Here is a 17,203-nt window from a genome sequence, read left to right on the forward strand (position 1 = left end):
GAGTTTCAGTTACGCCATGTGCTTTTTCTCCCGCCAGGTCGTTCCTCTCGGTCAATGAGCCCAATGTCACTTTTTCCGTAGTTCCAGTACCACTTGTGTCATCCTTTTTGTACAGCATTGGCATCAATGGGCGCCAAGGGCTTTTTTCAAGGTTGCTTCGAAACGATAAAACCTGGGTTGATAACACCAGACCAAATATGGCCATGCAGTCTGATTGACTCATAACCAGTCTAAATACGACTGAATGGAGCATTTAACGCCATTTTGTTCACGGTTTCTTCTCTTTTTGGATAAGTAAAGGTTACTTTTGTATAGCTCTGTCTCTGTATTTTCCAGTTTAATATCGGTAATACATTTTCAATTTGAGCACGAAAAGACTTATCATTATGCATATTCAGTGCGGTTCTTGATACGAACCATAAATGGAAAAATTAAAACCGCCATCAAAAATCGAAAACTGGGTATTTTTCTTTGAAAGTGACAGGGAAAAGTATAGCAGGGTATCGATGAATACATATCACATTTATAGTGGTTGAAGATAGTTCCTCGGCACGCCATGGATGATCTTCTGATTCACTGTTTTCACCCATATATAACGTCGCACTGATTAAAAATTCCAGCTGTTTAGCAAGAAAAAGATAATTACCGAAAGTGAATGTTTATGTCATTCAGCAGTGAATACCATGCCACCTCATACGTTTTGATATATCCCAGTGATGCCCGTCAATAAGACAGTCATAGTTAACAAAAAAAAAAAAAATAAGAGGAAGAGCTTTCAAAATGACTCCTTTCGGTCTGAATCGCAGCCCATAGGCCCAGAGGGCTGCGAGCACTTTGGGATCTTTCAGAAGTGAGCTATTTTTTCTGGATGGGTAAATGAAAGATGTTTTGTATGTTTGTCTTTACCCGTGGTGAAGGTGCCATTCTTGGCTGTAAGGGATGGTGGAGGGGAACAATGGCATATGCATGGTGACTTAAGTCTTGATTGCGGCAGTATTATCATCACCTTACATTTGTTGTGTGGAACCCAAGCCAATCTTGTTCTATCTGTTCTGCGTAGGATAACATGTTTATCCAAGCAAGTATTGCTTCCAATATTCAAAGAGAATGACCTACCAGAGCACCACTGAGGAAACATGCAGCTTTTCTTCATCCCGGTAAGCTGAATGTCGTTGACGAAGTGGTAGCACCGAGAGCGGGCCAAGATTTTGGATGCAATGCCCGAGGAAGAGCAGACATGTATATCCGAAACAAACGATAGGGGTAGCAAGAGTCTCGACTCCAGGTTTGACCATAGCCAACGTTTTTTTTTGCTCTTTTGGTCTTGTTTCCGCCCGGAGATAATACTTGAACCTTCAACACACTGTAGGATAGTGAACCGTGGCTGAATGACGGCTATACTAGTAACTCCATAACACCCGTCTTGAGATTTAAATGCCAGAATTCAAAGCTAAGACTTACTCTACTTTTCCTCCGAAGCATCTGTGACACCTGAAGCTTTACCATCTGGCCTATTGCCATACCTGCAACCACACAGCCCAATATCGTTCCTACCAGAACCCAGCTTCCCGACTTCGATTAATATAAAGTCGCAGGTATGGTAAACCATGCAGAATATACATAATTGACTCTTTTGAGGAACTATCCTTCGGTCAGACCAATTTGATCGAGTGGTCACATACTTCAGAACAGGTTCTCGAAGAAGCTCTTATTGTGCAAAAAACTGAGGAGTTCAATGACTATTGCTGCAATTAACAAGCCAACTATCGCGAATACTCTTGAACCAAGTATCAAGTATCACAATGACCACATTGATAATAACCAACTTGGCTTCTATAAGCATGTGTCGTCCCACAAAGATTTGCAACATGCTAGTGCTAAAGCTGCAAGGTTTACCAAAATACCAACGGGGAAAATGCCATTAAGCTGACTGCCTTCCAAATGTAATGAGGCTCAATTATGCTGATCAATAGGGCCCCGTGGACTACATCGTATCAGTGCGGCTCAGAGGGGATACGATACGTCAGTCATTGGCGATTGAGCGCCCCATAAAATTTGATCAAGACCTTCTACGCTTTGTAGTTCCTCTGAATTTGATCAAGATTTAGAGTAATCTTCCAAAGGACAAATCGTTCCATATATTTTTTGCTATATATAACTCCATTGTCGACTTACGTTTCATAAGTTTTGTTGGCATTTATTGATTGCTGCAGTAACACCCCAGAGATGATGGAAAAACACTCAATAACAAGTGATAAGTTCTCATCGCCTACCGTCGCTCTCTGAAATACTCAATTCATGACTGATACGAGAATTCAAAAACTTTTCCCAACTTGAATCCCTTATGCCTAGCATTATAACAATTCAATCTATCTTCTTCATACTCCTTTTGAGCAGCCTGAAACAGTTCCATGTCGGACAGGCCTCCTTTCGTGAAACTAAGCGAAGCAAGATTGAGGAGTTTTATAGCAAAGCCCATCCTAAAAAACCATATCAATTAATGTAACGTGAGGAATATTAGCCCTTATTTATATTCCCGTGCAATCATGCGCACAGCTGAAATGATAACACAAATGCAGTACCTTGCTGTGGTGGAGTTATCTGTGGGTGGGGCAGGTGAGGCCTCCAAAAGGAGAATTGCTAAACACACAACAACTTTTTACTTAATACACAATGTACAGGTAATGCCTGTACTTGACACATCAAATTATCAGAAAGATGATAAAAACGAAGTAATGAAGAAGAGATAAGCTAAAATAGACCGTAGATGAAAGTCGATTCTGCTGCAGCATCTGCGGGTTTCGCGATAATTCTGCGCTTCGACTGTGGCTTAGTGAAACGCCCTTTGGTTGAATTTCCGGTTCACACTATCGGCAGCGTGATGCATAAGATGGAAAGACCCTTAAGCATAGGTTTCTTTTTGGGTCCTTGCATGCTACGACGGCATCGATTTGCTTTTGCCTAACTTTGTAATGCTTTCTTGCTCTTCCTGCCGTAGAGGGGTTGCGCCACATGCAAAACGTGAAATCGCTTATCATTTCGGCGGACCCGGATGCCACACGAACGAAATTTATGAATCCGTGTAAGCGAGTGGCTCCACTGTGGCTAAGAAGAAGATTGGCGCGGGGCAGCGCAATTTTCTAATAATGTAGAACTGAAACGCTGCTATAAGTACGAGCTCTTTTGTTCCCGGCAATATTTTTTTTTTCTTGTTTTTAACACACACATTCGAATCAAGGATGAAGTTTATGTTTTTTTTTGCTCTCTGCGGTGGCTATTGGAGCTGCTGTGCCCGACTCTGAGAAAAGAAGTAGCCACACACATCTGGCTGAGCAGTCCGCGTTAATCTCGGCTTGGAAATTGGAGAACTACGACCCTCACATTTATGATACTGCAGTTCTTCACCAGAATTACTGGGAATATCACAATGGAACCTATGGTGGCGCCATTGTAGGTGTCGACGATATCTCCAAGGAGATAGATGATGTGGGGTACATCGCCAATATGAACGACGAGCAACCTGTTGGAGTTTTTAATTCGGTGAATGTGGAGGATGCAATTGCAGCGGGTGTTCGAGTATGGCCCATTGATACCCGCCAATTGCCGCGTAATAGAGCCTCAAGGAAGGATGCATGCGACATACTGATCGCTGGTCCTCTTTTATATTTCTAGTACTTGATAGCTATCTTCACCACTTCTACTTCAAATAGTACCTAACAACAGCCTGTCGCCGTTAGAAAGTCAAATTGTAGGTAAATTGCCCTTTTGTGCTGCTTCTTGGAGACGAAGCTGTACGACGTCGCACCTGATGCGACATTCTGGCTGCAAAACACCACTCGGCATGCGCATAATAGGAGCATCTTGGAAACAGTATTGGCAATAAGGAGGGAGAGCAAATATGAAAGCTTATTCTTTCCCTATCTCTGGATAGCAAAAGTTAGATGTTGTATTTCGACCCTCGGCGACGAGATTTCGGGCGCTTGGCCGGGAATCAGCAAATCCTGGCCGGTGAAGCTTTTGATGGTTTTTCTTAACTAGGACATGTAGTCTTGGCATATCTACAAATAATGGTTTTTGAAGATTGTGGCAGAAACATCATATACTCGATGAAGATTTTGTGGAAGCAAAGATGGGAGACTGAAATGGCGTGTTAGAGTAATACTGATGCTGGAGATCACTGCGTTTGTGATGCTCACCATGATGATACAACCACTTTGCACAAATTACTTACACGTGCTTCTTCTGTTGCAACTGTGGTTCCAAACTGACGCAATTCAGTAGAATTAACAATACTACAAGAAACTTTCATGGCAAATTTTCATCAGGGTGGCAGCTTCAGGCGGTATAAGAAGAGCTACTGGCCCTCTAGAGTTTACCGCATCAAAGAAATGGTGTCCAAAGAGCATAAAGAGAAAGAAAACCACCAAGCTTCAAACTCCAGCTTAGCTAGTCTGAGTGTAGAGGATAAGAAAGATGGTGCAAAGACTATTGAGGTGAAGGAATTGGAGGATTCAGAAGATTCGAGTGAGCTCGAATTGCAACAGAGGTCGAAGCAAGAAAACCCTTTCCTTGACCCCTTCTTAGCTGAATACTATGCTCGTATATATGAAGAGAGCAAATATGAGTGCCGTTCTGCGTTTGATCCTCATTTCGAGTGGACAGAAGCTGAAGACAAGAAGTTGATGCGCAAGATTGACAGAAGAGTCATTTTAAGTGCTTGTATCATGTTTGCTGCTTTACAAGTAAACCGAGGAAACTTACACGAAGCTGTTGCAGATAACCTCTTGGAAGACTTGAACATGGACACGAACGATTATAACATGGGTAACACGATCAACTTACTTTGTTTCTTAGCCGCTGAACTCCCTTCGCAGGTCATATCGAAAGCCTTGGGACCTGATATCTTCATTCCCATCCAGATCTGCTCATGGTGTATTGTCTCTACCTGTCAAGGAGCCATGCACAATAAGACAGGCTTTTTAATCTGTAGAGCCTTGATAGGGCTCTTCCAGGGAGGGTTTATCCCGGACATGGTACTTTGGCTCTCGTACTTCTATAAGTCAGGGGAGTTACCTCTTCGGTTATCATACTTCTGGACAGCCTTGGCAATTACCCAAGTGGTGACGTCTTTGCTTGCTTATGCAATACTCAGAATGAGAGGAGTGGGAGGTTTAGCTGGTTGGCAATGGCTTTTCATCCTTGAGGGAGCAGGGTCCTTGCTTATTGGAATCTGGTCATTTTACCTAATGGTACCCTCTGCTGTTCAAACTAGAAACAAGTTGCACCCCAAGGGCTGGTTTACTGAGAGGGAGGAGAAAATTACTGTGAACAGAATTCTTAGAGATGACCCTTCCAAGGGCGGAATGCACAACAGGCAAAGCTTGTCGTTAAAGATGATCTTGGGCTCCCTCTGTGACTATAACTTGTGGCCCCTCTTTGTAATTGGTCTATTTGCATACATGCCCATGAGGACGGTTCTGCCTTACATGGTGTTGGCAATGAAGAACCTTGGCTTTAGCACCTTTGATGTGAACTTGTTAACAATCCCTCTGCATGTCCTTCAGATTATTTTTATGCTTGGAGTGACCTGGTTTTCTGAGTGGGTGAATGAAAGAGGTTTTGTATGTTTGTCTTTACCCGTGGTGACGGTGCCATTCTTAGCTGCAATGAGGTGGTGGAGCGGAACAATGGAAGATGCATGGGTGACTTGGTTCTTGGTCACGATGGTACTTTCAGCACCGTACGTTCATACCATTTGTGTGGCATGGGTTTCCAGAAACTCCAACTCAATCCAGTCTCGTTCTATCTGTTCTGCGTTGTATAACATGTTTGTTCAAGCAGGAAGTATCATTGCTTCTAATATTTATCGGGAGGATGACCTACCAAAGTACCGCCGGGGAAATATGCAGCTTTTCTTCATCATGGTGAGCTTAATTCCTATAATCTTGTTGACAAAGCTTTTCTATGTTAGGAAGAACCGAGAGCGGGCCAAGATATGGGACGCAATGTCGGAGGAAGAGCAACAGACATACATATCTGAAACGAAAGACAGGGGCAACATGAGGCTTGATTTCAGGTTTGACCATTGAAGAGCTTTCTTGCGGTCTTGCGGTCTTGTTTCCGCCCGGAGATAATACCGTAACCTTCAACACTTTGTAGGATAGCCAACGGTAGTTCAATGGCGGCTATACTAGTAACTCCATATTATCTGTCTCGGAATTTGAAAAATCACCAGAATCCAAAACTACAAGAAGATCTTATTCATTGTAGAAGTCTACTTTTCCTCCGAAGCATCTGAGATTATACCCGAAGCTGTAACACCTGGCTTATTCCAAGCCTACATCTCCAAACAACCAATTTCACCTTCAAAAACCATCACCCTAAATTACACCACCCACATTGCTCCGGCTATACATACCACAAACCCACCTCCAATGTTCTCTGGTGTTGCTAGACACAGCCGCACCGAGAGATTGACGCATGGAAATAGACATTGATCCAACAAATGAGAAGAAGAGCATAAGATAAAGAACAAGGGCCCAAAACGCAAACAATCCTGCTCAAGGCTCCGTTTAAGCACTTCTTACTCGGCCGGAGTTTACCTTGTTGTCTTCCTCCATAAAAGCCTCTTGAGATTTCACTTCCTCATATGATAAGGTCCATTAACTCCCACCCTCCCCCGCAATCAATGGCTGCAAACACAAAAAAGACATTGACAGAACTGGTCCGCAAGCGATAATAGAACATTTTTGACAGGTCAATATCTACAAAATAAATACCCCCGTATCGTCGGAAGAACTCCCGGACTTACCTTGCTAATCACCGCCCCTGAACAACCCCACATTCCTCTCCTCTTCTCGGTTCGCAAGTCTATCCTGTGAACAATGCGGAGGCTTATGTAGCGAATGTGGTGGGAATCAATATATTAACCTCTAGGGAGGGTTAAATTTGTAAGTCACAGTTTTTTTGACGTTATGTTGCTGACTGGTTTTGAAGCTATCCCCTGGTGGGCATGGGTTCCGCTAGTGTATGTGATCTACAGAATTACCTCTTATGTGAGTTACACTATCAAGTACTATAAGCTGGGAGCGTCTGCTCCACCACACTATAATGACGGTGTTTTTGGATTTTGGTTTACTAAGGAGACTTTGAGAAGAAGGAAGACGGGAGAGATTCCTCAGTTGTTTATTGAGTTGTACGACAAGATAAAGAGGGATACGTTTACGTTCCGTGCTACTGGTACTTGGAGGTTTTGTACTCGTGATCCAGAGAACATCAAGGCTATCTTGGGTACTCAATTCAATGATTTTTCGTTGGGCCTTCGCCATAAGCAATTCCGTGTTGTTCTTGGCGATGGCATCTTCACCTTGGATGGTGCTGGCTGGAAACACTCTAGGGCTATGCTTAGGCCTCAGTTTGCAAGAGAGCAGGTTTCCCATGTCACCATGTTGGAGCCTCATGTCAAGCAAGTCATTCGCAGAGTGAAGGCTACCAATGGCTCGAAGTTTGACCTCCAGCCGCTTTTCTTCAAGTTGACAATTGACTCAGGCACGCAGTTCTTGTTTGGCGAATCTTGTGCTTCTCTTCAGGATGATATTGCTGATTATGCGGACCTCCCAGGCCCAGAAGAGATGGAACACTTCCCAAAGGCTTTCAATACTTCTCAGACGTATCTTCTCATGAGAATGGGTCTTCAGAACCTTTATTTCTTGCTCAACACTAAGGAATTCAAGGAATGTAACAAGATTGTACACCATTTTGCTGATTACTACGTGAACAAGGCTCTTGAAGCCACTTCTGAAGAAGTCGAGAAGCATGCTGATTCCGGTTATGTGTTTTTGTATGAGTTGGTGAAGCAAACAAGAGATCCTAAGGTATTGAGAGACCAATGCTTGAACATTCTTGTTGCTGCCAGAGATACCACCGCTGGACTTATGTCCTTCTTGTTCTTTGAGCTTTCGAGAAATCCTGCTGTATTCCAAAAGTTACGTGCCGAGATTGTTGAAGCTTTTGGTGAAGGTGAAGATGCCGACCTCAGCAAGATGACTTTTGAGTCTCTCAAGAAGCTCGAATATCTTAAGTGGGTCCTCAATGAAACTCTCAGGTTGTACCCTTCTGTGCCGCAAAACTCTAGATTGGCAACTCGTGATACCACCTTACCGAGAGGTGGAGGCAAGGAGGGTAACGATCCTGTCTTTGTTCCAAAAGGTTCAGTGGTGGTTTACACAATCTATGCAACCCACAGAAACCCCGAGATCTATGGTAAGGACGCAGGTGTTTGGCGTCCTGAAAGATGGGGCGAGCCTGATCTTAAGAAGGTTGGTTGGGGATTCTTGCCTTTCAATGGTGGCCCACGTATCTGTTTGGGCCAACAGTTTGCCTTAACTGAGGCCTCATACGTCACCGTCAGACTTTTGCAGAACTTCAGCAACATTGGGTCTTTTGCTGAGCCTGGTGATCCAAAGAAGAATACGCATTTGACTATGTCTTTACATGGCGGTACTAACATCAAGTTATATTGAAACGTATATGGTCATTAAGATTTTGTTATTTTTTTATTAGATTTCCCATTTTTTGATTAGATTATGGGAATTCACCGATACGAGGACCGAAGTAGCCATCTGGAGCATGCTCTGTAGCGTTTAACAAGCTCATCTGTCCATCACGGCCTTCAATTCCCTGGTATGAAACCGTGTTACCCCACCATACAAGTGGCTTTTCATTATACTGGACAGCAAAGAAAATGATGACACTGCTAAAAGCGACACCAGCGTCCAAAGCTCCGGACAAAACGTAGTTATACTTCTCCCACCAAGCCTGGTAACGCTTTCTAAGGAAGAACATGAAAGCGAAGGAAGCGTAAAGGCCACAAGTGTAGTAAGACAAGTTGTATGGAGCATAAGTGAGCATACCACCAATAATCAAAGTTGGCTGGAAGTATTTGGAGTACTTCTTTGGAGCATACTTCTTGAAAGCAATGCAAGGAATTGCAAGAAGAGCACCAATCAAGAAGCACCATTGCAAGATTGGGTAAAGACCACCAAAGACTCTCTTTGGTCCAATGACACCCCACAAGACCGAGGCAGAGAAGAAAATGTTGGAATTAGGGCAGTAAAATTTCTGCTTACTGTTGGGGGTACAGTAATCCTCGACATTATCAATCATGAAGTTCATCACAGCCAATGAAACAAAGGAGGAGATAAACACTGAGAGCATCTGACAACGGAAAAGCGATCTTGGAGGAATCTTGACGTAATGAGCCAACTTTTGATCAGTGATATAGTTTTGAGCCTGACCGTTAATGTTGTAACCCAAGGCCTTGATGAACATCAAGGCAAGACCGTTACCTGGAATGGCGTAACCGACGATAATTTGCACCAAGACGTTAAGACCGAACTGGAAACCAGTAGTGGAGTAGATAGCAGTAAGTGGAATCAAGAAGACGAAGTTAATACCAAGGGCGAAGAAAATACCCCAAACTGGGGTTTCAGCTGGATACACTTGAACACAAATGATGGCGAAGACAACAGCAATTACCAAAACAAGAATGAAAACCCAGTCAGCGACTTCATCGTACTTTCTCATCATAGTTGTGTGTGGGTCGTGGAAACCTTCGAAGGTAGACTTTCTGAAGTTCTTGAATGAGCCACCTAAATGCTTCAATGAGTGCCACATAGCCTTTCTGTTCAAGGTAACCTCGTAAATGAATGCAAAAGGATACAAGGCAATGAAAGCACCGTAAACAAGCAAGTTAGCAGCAGTATAGAATGGTGGACCAACTTCCTGATACTTTTGTTCGTCGAACAAGGATCTTTCATTGACAACATCGCTCACTTCATATCTGAAGCCCTTGTTGTTGTACAAGGTAGAAGTATTGATTGGAAGATAGGAAGTCCAGGAGTAGTTGGTGTAGTAAAGGCCGATGATGATGCAAAATCCGAGAAGAGATCCAATGTACTGGTTCAACTGGGAATAGAAAGGAATGGTCAAGGCCATGTTCCAGTTAATGACATTCCAATCGAAAGTTGGAAGTGGGTTCATTCCGAGACCGGTAAGGTAACCAGTCACTAAAGTCAAGGTAAAGTTTTGAGGGTCAATCCATGTAAGCCAGTTGAAGTAAGACAAAGCTTCAAACAAGTAAGTTGGGAACCAGAAATAAAGGAACGAGCAGGTGAATGCAATGAAAAAAAAGCTGTACCTTGAAATCGTCCAACCATGAATGTTTTCTTTCTTTTCTTGCATCAACAAAGCCTTGTTCAAGGCGAGTGTTGGCAAAATGGTAGGCCACATGGCTCTGACAGGATAGACAGCAAACTTTCTGATGATACCGGCAAAACCAAAACCCATAAATTGAGTGGAAAGAATAAGCAAGATCTGGTAACCCCAGTCGGCCCATTGGTTGTTGTAGTAGTGAGAAAGTCTTTGGACGTGAATGTTGGAAGAGACGTATGGTGTACCAGCGGAGACAGAGTAGAAAATCGTAGCCAACATCTGTTCCTTATAGTTCCATGGACCAGGGTTCAAATCAATGGTCCACTTCCAAACCTTGAATTTCTTTGCTGGAAGAATAGCAGCCAACAACATACCAGATGGGTAAAGCAAAAGCTGCACGACAGCAGCAGTAATAGTGATAGAAGGCTGTCTTTCGTGGAAGAATTGGTTAACGAAGGCACCAACAGCGGTCCAAACTATACCCAAGATGTAAACTCTAAGAGTCTCCACTGGAAGGTTGTAGTCATCGTAAGGGTTGGTCACAGATCTAACTTCTGGGTATGGAGAGTGGTAAGCGATCATGACAGCCTCAGTACGAATTTGCAAGTCCCAGTCGTGGATTTCAAAATTGTTGGACTCAACATCAGAAGGAGCATCGTCAAAGTCAGAAGTAGAACCCTTTTCGTTGGTGACAACATTGATTTTCTTCTTTTCCCCGAGATCCAGCGAGGATTCTTTTTCATCAAAGTGGGCAGCCAGAGTTCCAGCAATCTGCTCTGGTGCCATGTCGCAAAGCTTCTGGATGAAGTCGTACTCGTCCGTAGGAATATTAACGTCTTCATCGTGATCCTTCAAATATTCTCTCAAGATCTCCAAAGCTTCTTCGATCAGCATGGTTCCGATCTTTTCCAACATGAAAGTTGCATCAACAGGCAACTCTTCAAGAGTCTCCAAACCTTCATGGTGAAGACGCTTCAAGCAGTAGAATTTTTGTTCAGATGTAAGGCCAGAAGCAACATCGTCAATAGCAACATCATGAGAGTTGAGAGCATCAAGGTCAACCTCATGAGCAGCAATCTCGGTACGACTACCAGTACTGGCAATGTTGGACAATACCTCGTTTATTTTCTTGTCGTCTTGTCCAGGTACTGCCAACGACATATTGTAATGAAGGTGAAAAGCAAAGAAAAAATTACATTTTCTGGGACAAACAAAGGGCTATTTATGCCCAGGGCACTTTTCCCCATGATTCATTATCTGCGTCCATAGAAACGCTTGCAAATACAGAATACCAAGACTTCTTCTCCGCGTCAACACTGTAGAGAAGGTCTGTGGCTCGCTGTAGAGCCGTACGATTTAATGACTCGGGCCGGTTCAGGGCTTGAAGTTTTTCTTGGGCGTTTCCAAGCAAGTCGTCTGACAAGGCGGGACGCCCCGGCAAGAAACCTGACAATGCATGGATGGGTCCCATCACCGACGTGGCCCAAGAAAACCCCCCAAGACCCCACATTATCTAGCCACAATGACGACAGAGTGAAGCAAATTCCATACAGACAATACCACGGTGAAGCATCCGTTTGTTCGTGAGTAGTTGGTCGCAAGGGTCCCGTCTTCCAAACCATGTTCACCAGGAACTAGCAACACAAAAGGTCAGTAGACTTAGCGCTACGCTTTTTGGAACACAATCTCTATTTTGTGATAAAACGCCATTTATTTTTCTTGTGGAAACACAACCTTATCACGACACAAGCGGCCCCACCGTACGGCTCCAAAAGTCACTTGTTTTTTGCTGCTTATCAGTGGTTTCCATGTCTGGCATGTCCAAATAGAATAGGCGCTTATTTCAAGCGCATTCGCTGGTGTTTCTTTCCAGTTAACAGCCTAAGAAGAACCAGATTTAAGTCCAGGGGCCTCGAGATCCCGTTTTAGTCTTTACATGTCGTTTTCCACCAAAAAAAAACCAAAGTTTACCCATCCTTCTATGATTTGCAACCAAACTGTGTGGCCCTCAGCGCCGCGTTGACTCATGCAGCCAAGCCAGCAGAAGACATTACCGAAGTGCAAATCAATACCAAAGACGTCCTGTCCCGCAAAAATACAATGAAACAGAAATTACCTTCTTCATTCGAAACGAACAAATCTCCCCTCCTGGTATGACGGGCCGAACAAAGCCAGTCAGTGGAAGGGCTGTCTTGGAGAGAAGGGCTGTCTTTTTGCTGTGGAAGCAGTAGGTGTCGCGATTTACGAGTCTGACTACACCCACAGGTGAAACGGAACCTGTAGTTTCATTAACATTATGTTCTTCATGGTTGGTCAGTTTTTTTTTTTTTTTGGGGTGAAACCGGAACCACGCTCGCGATCATGTCTACTTTTGGCGAAACACCTATAAATGGGTTTTTACGAAGCGGACTCCCGGTTGTGGAAGGCCCACCTTTGAAGAGATAGACCCCAGTACGAAGTCGAACAAACGCATATCCCAGTACGAAATCGACAAACGCATATCGCTTACATTCCATAGCTATCTTATCTCTCAGTAAAAGCCTCGTTGCGATGGATTTCTTGGAATGCCTTGTACTATTCTAGCGTGAGCTGTTCTAGCGTGAACTGTTAGCGGTGCTCTTCAAATGGCATTTCCCCATGTCAACACTAAGGTTCAGATCACAAAAGTCAAACGCTTCGGGATTCAGAATGCGCTTTATCAGTGATAGGCCCGATTTTGCTCTTGGACCATGCAAAGCCGCAAAATGCCTTGGTACCGCCAGGCGAGGAAACTCTTCGCTGGAGGCCGCTTGGGGCGAGTAAGTAGTACAAAAACACTTGGTGAGCAAAACGCCGTGCCAACACCTTCAGGCCTCCGGACCCTAGAGTATGGGTGATGCCGGGAGATTAAGGTTTTTTATTTTTGGTATCTCCGGTTTTTTGAATGCCGAAGATAAAACGAAGGTGTCATTACTGTGGATGATTTCGTGCCTGGTGATCCATCACTTGGTGCCTTGGAACCTCGGCTGCGCGGAATACCGGTTGGAGGGTAACAAGTGGAGGTGTTGGGAGAAGTAGGGAGTTGGAGTTTACTTTGACTTTTTATGAGTTTTGAAGAATCATGGTTTTGAGTTTCAGAAATGGGAGGGTTGTCATTCGAGTGGAACCACTCTAGCTGACGGTTTTGTGGAACCAAAGTCGTTTCGCAGCCAACGCTGGGAAGAGCAGACAACCAGTGGAGTACTGAAAAAGCCCTAAGTATCATCAACGGTTGCTAGTTGTTGCTTTCTAAATGGCGTTGCAATTTGTGAACTTTGACAGCCCCATAACCTCATCCCTCGATGCCTTTGGTCGGACAAATGCAACCTGAAGCATGCCAGATGCTACAGATGTAACACTTCAACACACAAAAAAAAAAAAGACACTGGCTGCCTTGGTCCTGGGATTAGAAAAGCCTTACAGGAACTGAGACCTCCCTAGTTTGCCAGTACCATTGTGGTTGCCAGACATGCTTGGAAACCTGAACCAATCTAAGAAAACTGGGCCTATCCCTTGGAAACTTTAAGAGACCAACCCAAGAAAGGGCTGAATAATTTGCCCGAAAGTGTTCCCGCGATGATGAACAATTGCATCAAAGCCCTCTTTCAGCCCAGCTTTCCATTGTCTTTCATCTCGCACTTCAGACACATACGTTACCGTTGAGCTTTGCGTTTATCTGATGCCATCAGTAAAAGAAAAAAGCCCAGTTTCGGATTAAGGGGTTTTGGGAGGGATAGCTTTGGCCAGAATATTTCCAGATTTCTTTGGTCTTAAGTACCTATTGCGATTCAAGTCAGAATGTGTCGCTATAAGTGAAAGGCTTATTCGGGCTCAAGACTTGGCAGTGTACAACTTATGCACGTCATGTACTTGTCATCCAGTAATCCTTGTGTCAAAAATGTCCCCTTCATGTGGAAAGGGCGGCCATCAGGCCCGCTTTTCTTACTTGCATTCACGAGTGGTTACAATTGGCTGCAAACATGGCTGGATACGCTTCCCAACTGCCGTAACTCGGCTTAGGGATCAGATTTTTCAAACTATTTAATGGGTTGATGCCACAGGCAATGGATGAGTTGAAAAATCGTCAAAATGGCTGCTGAAAACGACAACAAACATGGAAGGCATGAAGACCTTCTGGGTTCCGAAGGCGAATCTTTGGATAGGACCAGCGAGAAACGCATCGAGTCGGATATTGAATTGCAAGAGACCAATTCTTCGCCAGTCCAAAGAGAAACAGAAGGAACTGCTCGTGTGGATGTCGATGCAGAGGTTATTAGGGATAGAGGTGTCTATCGTGTGGAGGCGCTCAAGGAAGTCTTATACTCACACACCAAGGGTCTTCAAATGAGAATAACGCTAGGTGTCTCTGTTCTTTTGTGTGCCTGGGCGTCCTCGTTGGATTGGTCTGTCACTACCAGCTTGGAGCCATGGGCTACCTCTGCCTTCAACCAACACTCTATGGGACTTGGAACTCTTGCCATTGCTGTCAAAATCATTGGTGCTATCTCTAAACCTGTTTGGGCAAGGATAGCCAACATTGTGTCACGTCCAGCTACCTACATGATCTCCATGGTGTTCTACATTCTAGGCTATGTCATAGTTGCTTCTAGTAACACTATTTCAGCGTACATTGCTGGATCTGCTTTGGCAGCTGCTGGAGATTCTGGTGTCGTATTTCTTAACAGGATTATTGTAGCTGACATGACATCATTGAAGTGGAGAGCCCTTGCAACTTCCTCCTTGAGCACGCCATACATCATCAACACTTGGTATGCCGGGTATATTGTTCAGGATCTAGGACCTACCGGCTGGAGATGGGGTTACGGTATGTTTTGTATCATCATGCCAGTCGTTTTGTCTCCAGCTACTATAATCATGTTTTGGTTCGAGAACAAGGCCCATAAGCATCTTGGTGATGACAGGAACTTGAACTATAAAACCGAAATGGGCTTCAGAAAGAATTGGAAGCTGCTCATTTGGAGAGTGATTCTTGAAGTCGATGCGCTTGGATTACTTGTTTTGGGATTCTCCTTTTCTCTTCTTTTGTTGCCGTTCTCCTTGTACAATAATGCTGACGACCATTGGAGGAACCCAAGCTTGATCGCTATGTTCGTTGTTGGTGGTATTCTTCTTATCTTCTTCATCATCTATGAGTTCTACTTGGCGCCGTTCCCTATCCTCCCTAAAAGATGCTTGAACAGGACTCTTATTGCTTCAATCGTTATTGACTTCATTTATCAGCTTGCGGGAATGATTCCTTCGGTTTATACATCTTCGTTTGCATGGATCGTCAAAAACTGGAGCAACAAGGAGTGGACGTACTTCAATAACACCTTGACTATGGCTCTTTGTGTATTTGGCGTTGTGTCTGGTATTTGTATGAGGTTCACTCATAGCTTCAAGATTTACCAGTACTTCGGCATAGTCTTAGCCATAGTTGGTGCTGGAATTATGATTGACGGTAGGACAGCCAGCGATAGTACCGTTCGGTTGGTTTGGTCTCGTCTTCTTTCTGGTATTGGGGGAGGTTTCAGTGTACCAGCATCGAGTGTTGCGTTACAAGCTTCCATCCCTCACAGAGACATGGCAGTTTCCATTTCAATTTTGAGTTTGACTTCTTCTATCGGTGCTTCAATAGGTTCAGCAATTTCCACAGCAATTTGGCAGGGAAAAATGGAAGCAGCCTTACGAAAGCATATGCCTTCGAGCGTTTCCAACGAGCAGGTGAAAAGCTTCTTCGCCAATATCAGCAATCTCAGAGACTACGACTACGATAGCGATATAAGACAAGGCGGTATAAGAGCCTACAGGGAAGTGAATTTCTACTTCTATCCAATTGCCCTTAGCTTGCAAGCCATTCGCCTTGTAGCTGTTTACTTCCAAAGAAACTACTACCTTGGTGATACTAATAATGCTGTTGAAGATGAAGACGGTAACTTGATCCCTGTCGAAAAGCAACAAATGAAAGGGCAAGACGGAGAAAAGGGAGGAAAGAGGAATTGGAAGAAGATCTTGCTCAATGTAGATGGTTGAGGTCACTAGGCAAGCTTGATTAATTTTCATTTAGAGTTTGGAAGTATCCACAAATGTAGAAAGACTAATTCTTAAAAAAGCGCATGATAGTAGTCGTCAGCGTAGAAGTCTCACAAGCAGGTTTGTTCAATTTCTTGTCTGTGAAGTAGTAGCAAACAAGAAGTTGAGTTTAATTGTGTATGGTCAAGCCATGTAAGATGATGAATTGCAGCTTTATCTTTCTGAAAATTGGAGCACTGAGCAAACCATGCTTGCAGACTTCACCTCTGACATTTTGAAACGTCATTTTTCCCAAAAAAAAAAAAAAAAAAAAAATTACATCAGGGTCCTAACATGGGAAACTATTTAGTTTTGTGATTTTTATGATGCAATACCGTGCGGCTATCATAATACACGAATCAAGAAACGTCATGAAAAATCGAATATCCCACCAAAATGAGAATTAAGAAAAGAAAAAGTCAAGGATGGCTTATACCTCGCTTGATATAAATTTTCCCTGGTAAGCATCCATTCACTACCTTTCAACCATGAAACATTCGTTTCACTGGTCCCTCGAAGGTGCGTCTGCAAGAATCGATCAAATCAGGCTATACTTGTAGTCATTCAGAGATAGTAGCCCTGTAGGATAAATTAGATAGATGAAGTTTAAGGCACATGCTGAGCTGAGTTAATGGGTCAAAAGAGTTTCTGTGATATTATTGAGCTCTTGCTGGATACAAAAGGGTGTATTCACAGAGCAAACAAGTGGACATAGCCTTACAGCTTGAAAAAAAAGAAGACAAAAAAAAAAAAATCAACTTAGTGCAAAGTATTTTGTACTGTACTACGTCACAGGCATTCACAAAATGAGTAACGGAGCTTTGCTTCATATGATAGCTAGTTGTTCTTGGTCCTCGAAGCATGGCTAATCGCCTTGTTCGCTAGTTCCGCTTCTCTATTG

At 43.6% G+C, this 17,203-nt stretch overlaps 4 protein-coding genes across 4 annotated transcripts; 3 read left to right on the plus strand and 1 right to left on the minus strand. All coding sequences in view use genetic code 12, as the record gives it.

The window, feature by feature from the left end:
• Positions 1–1,735: 1,735 nt before the first annotated feature.
• CXQ85_000015 (uncharacterized protein) lies at positions 1,736–6,089 on the plus strand (the record flags this gene model as incomplete). Its single annotated transcript, XM_025483775.1, has 3 exons — positions 1,736–1,890; positions 3,315–3,570; positions 4,326–6,089. The coding sequence occupies 3 exons, from the start codon at positions 1,736–1,738 to the stop codon at positions 6,087–6,089; spliced, it is 2,175 nt and encodes a 724-aa protein (XP_025341990.1).
• An 885-nt stretch (positions 6,090–6,974) lies between these two features.
• CXQ85_000016 (cytochrome P450) lies at positions 6,975–8,522 on the plus strand (the record flags this gene model as incomplete). Its single annotated transcript, XM_025483776.1, has 1 exon — positions 6,975–8,522. One exon carries the CDS (start codon positions 6,975–6,977, stop codon positions 8,520–8,522), a length of 1,548 nt encoding a protein of 515 aa, XP_025341991.1.
• Positions 8,523–8,583: 61 nt separating this feature from the next.
• Positions 8,584–11,373, minus strand: CXQ85_000017 (OPT family small oligopeptide transporter; the record flags this gene model as incomplete). The annotated part of the gene is made up of 1 exon (XM_025483777.1): positions 8,584–11,373. One exon carries the CDS (start codon positions 11,371–11,373, stop codon positions 8,584–8,586), a length of 2,790 nt encoding a protein of 929 aa, XP_025341992.1.
• A 2,946-nt stretch (positions 11,374–14,319) lies between these two features.
• CXQ85_000018 (uncharacterized protein) lies at positions 14,320–16,263 on the plus strand (the record flags this gene model as incomplete). Its single annotated transcript, XM_025483778.1, has 1 exon — positions 14,320–16,263. One exon carries the CDS (start codon positions 14,320–14,322, stop codon positions 16,261–16,263), a length of 1,944 nt encoding a protein of 647 aa, XP_025341993.1.
• Between the last annotated feature and the right edge of the window lie 940 nt (positions 16,264–17,203).

This window comes from Candidozyma haemuli (genome assembly GCF_002926055.2).
Source record: "Candidozyma haemuli strain B11899 chromosome Unknown A_2014730914, whole genome shotgun sequence".
Classification (NCBI taxonomy): domain Eukaryota; kingdom Fungi; phylum Ascomycota; class Pichiomycetes; order Serinales; family Metschnikowiaceae; genus Candidozyma; species Candidozyma haemuli.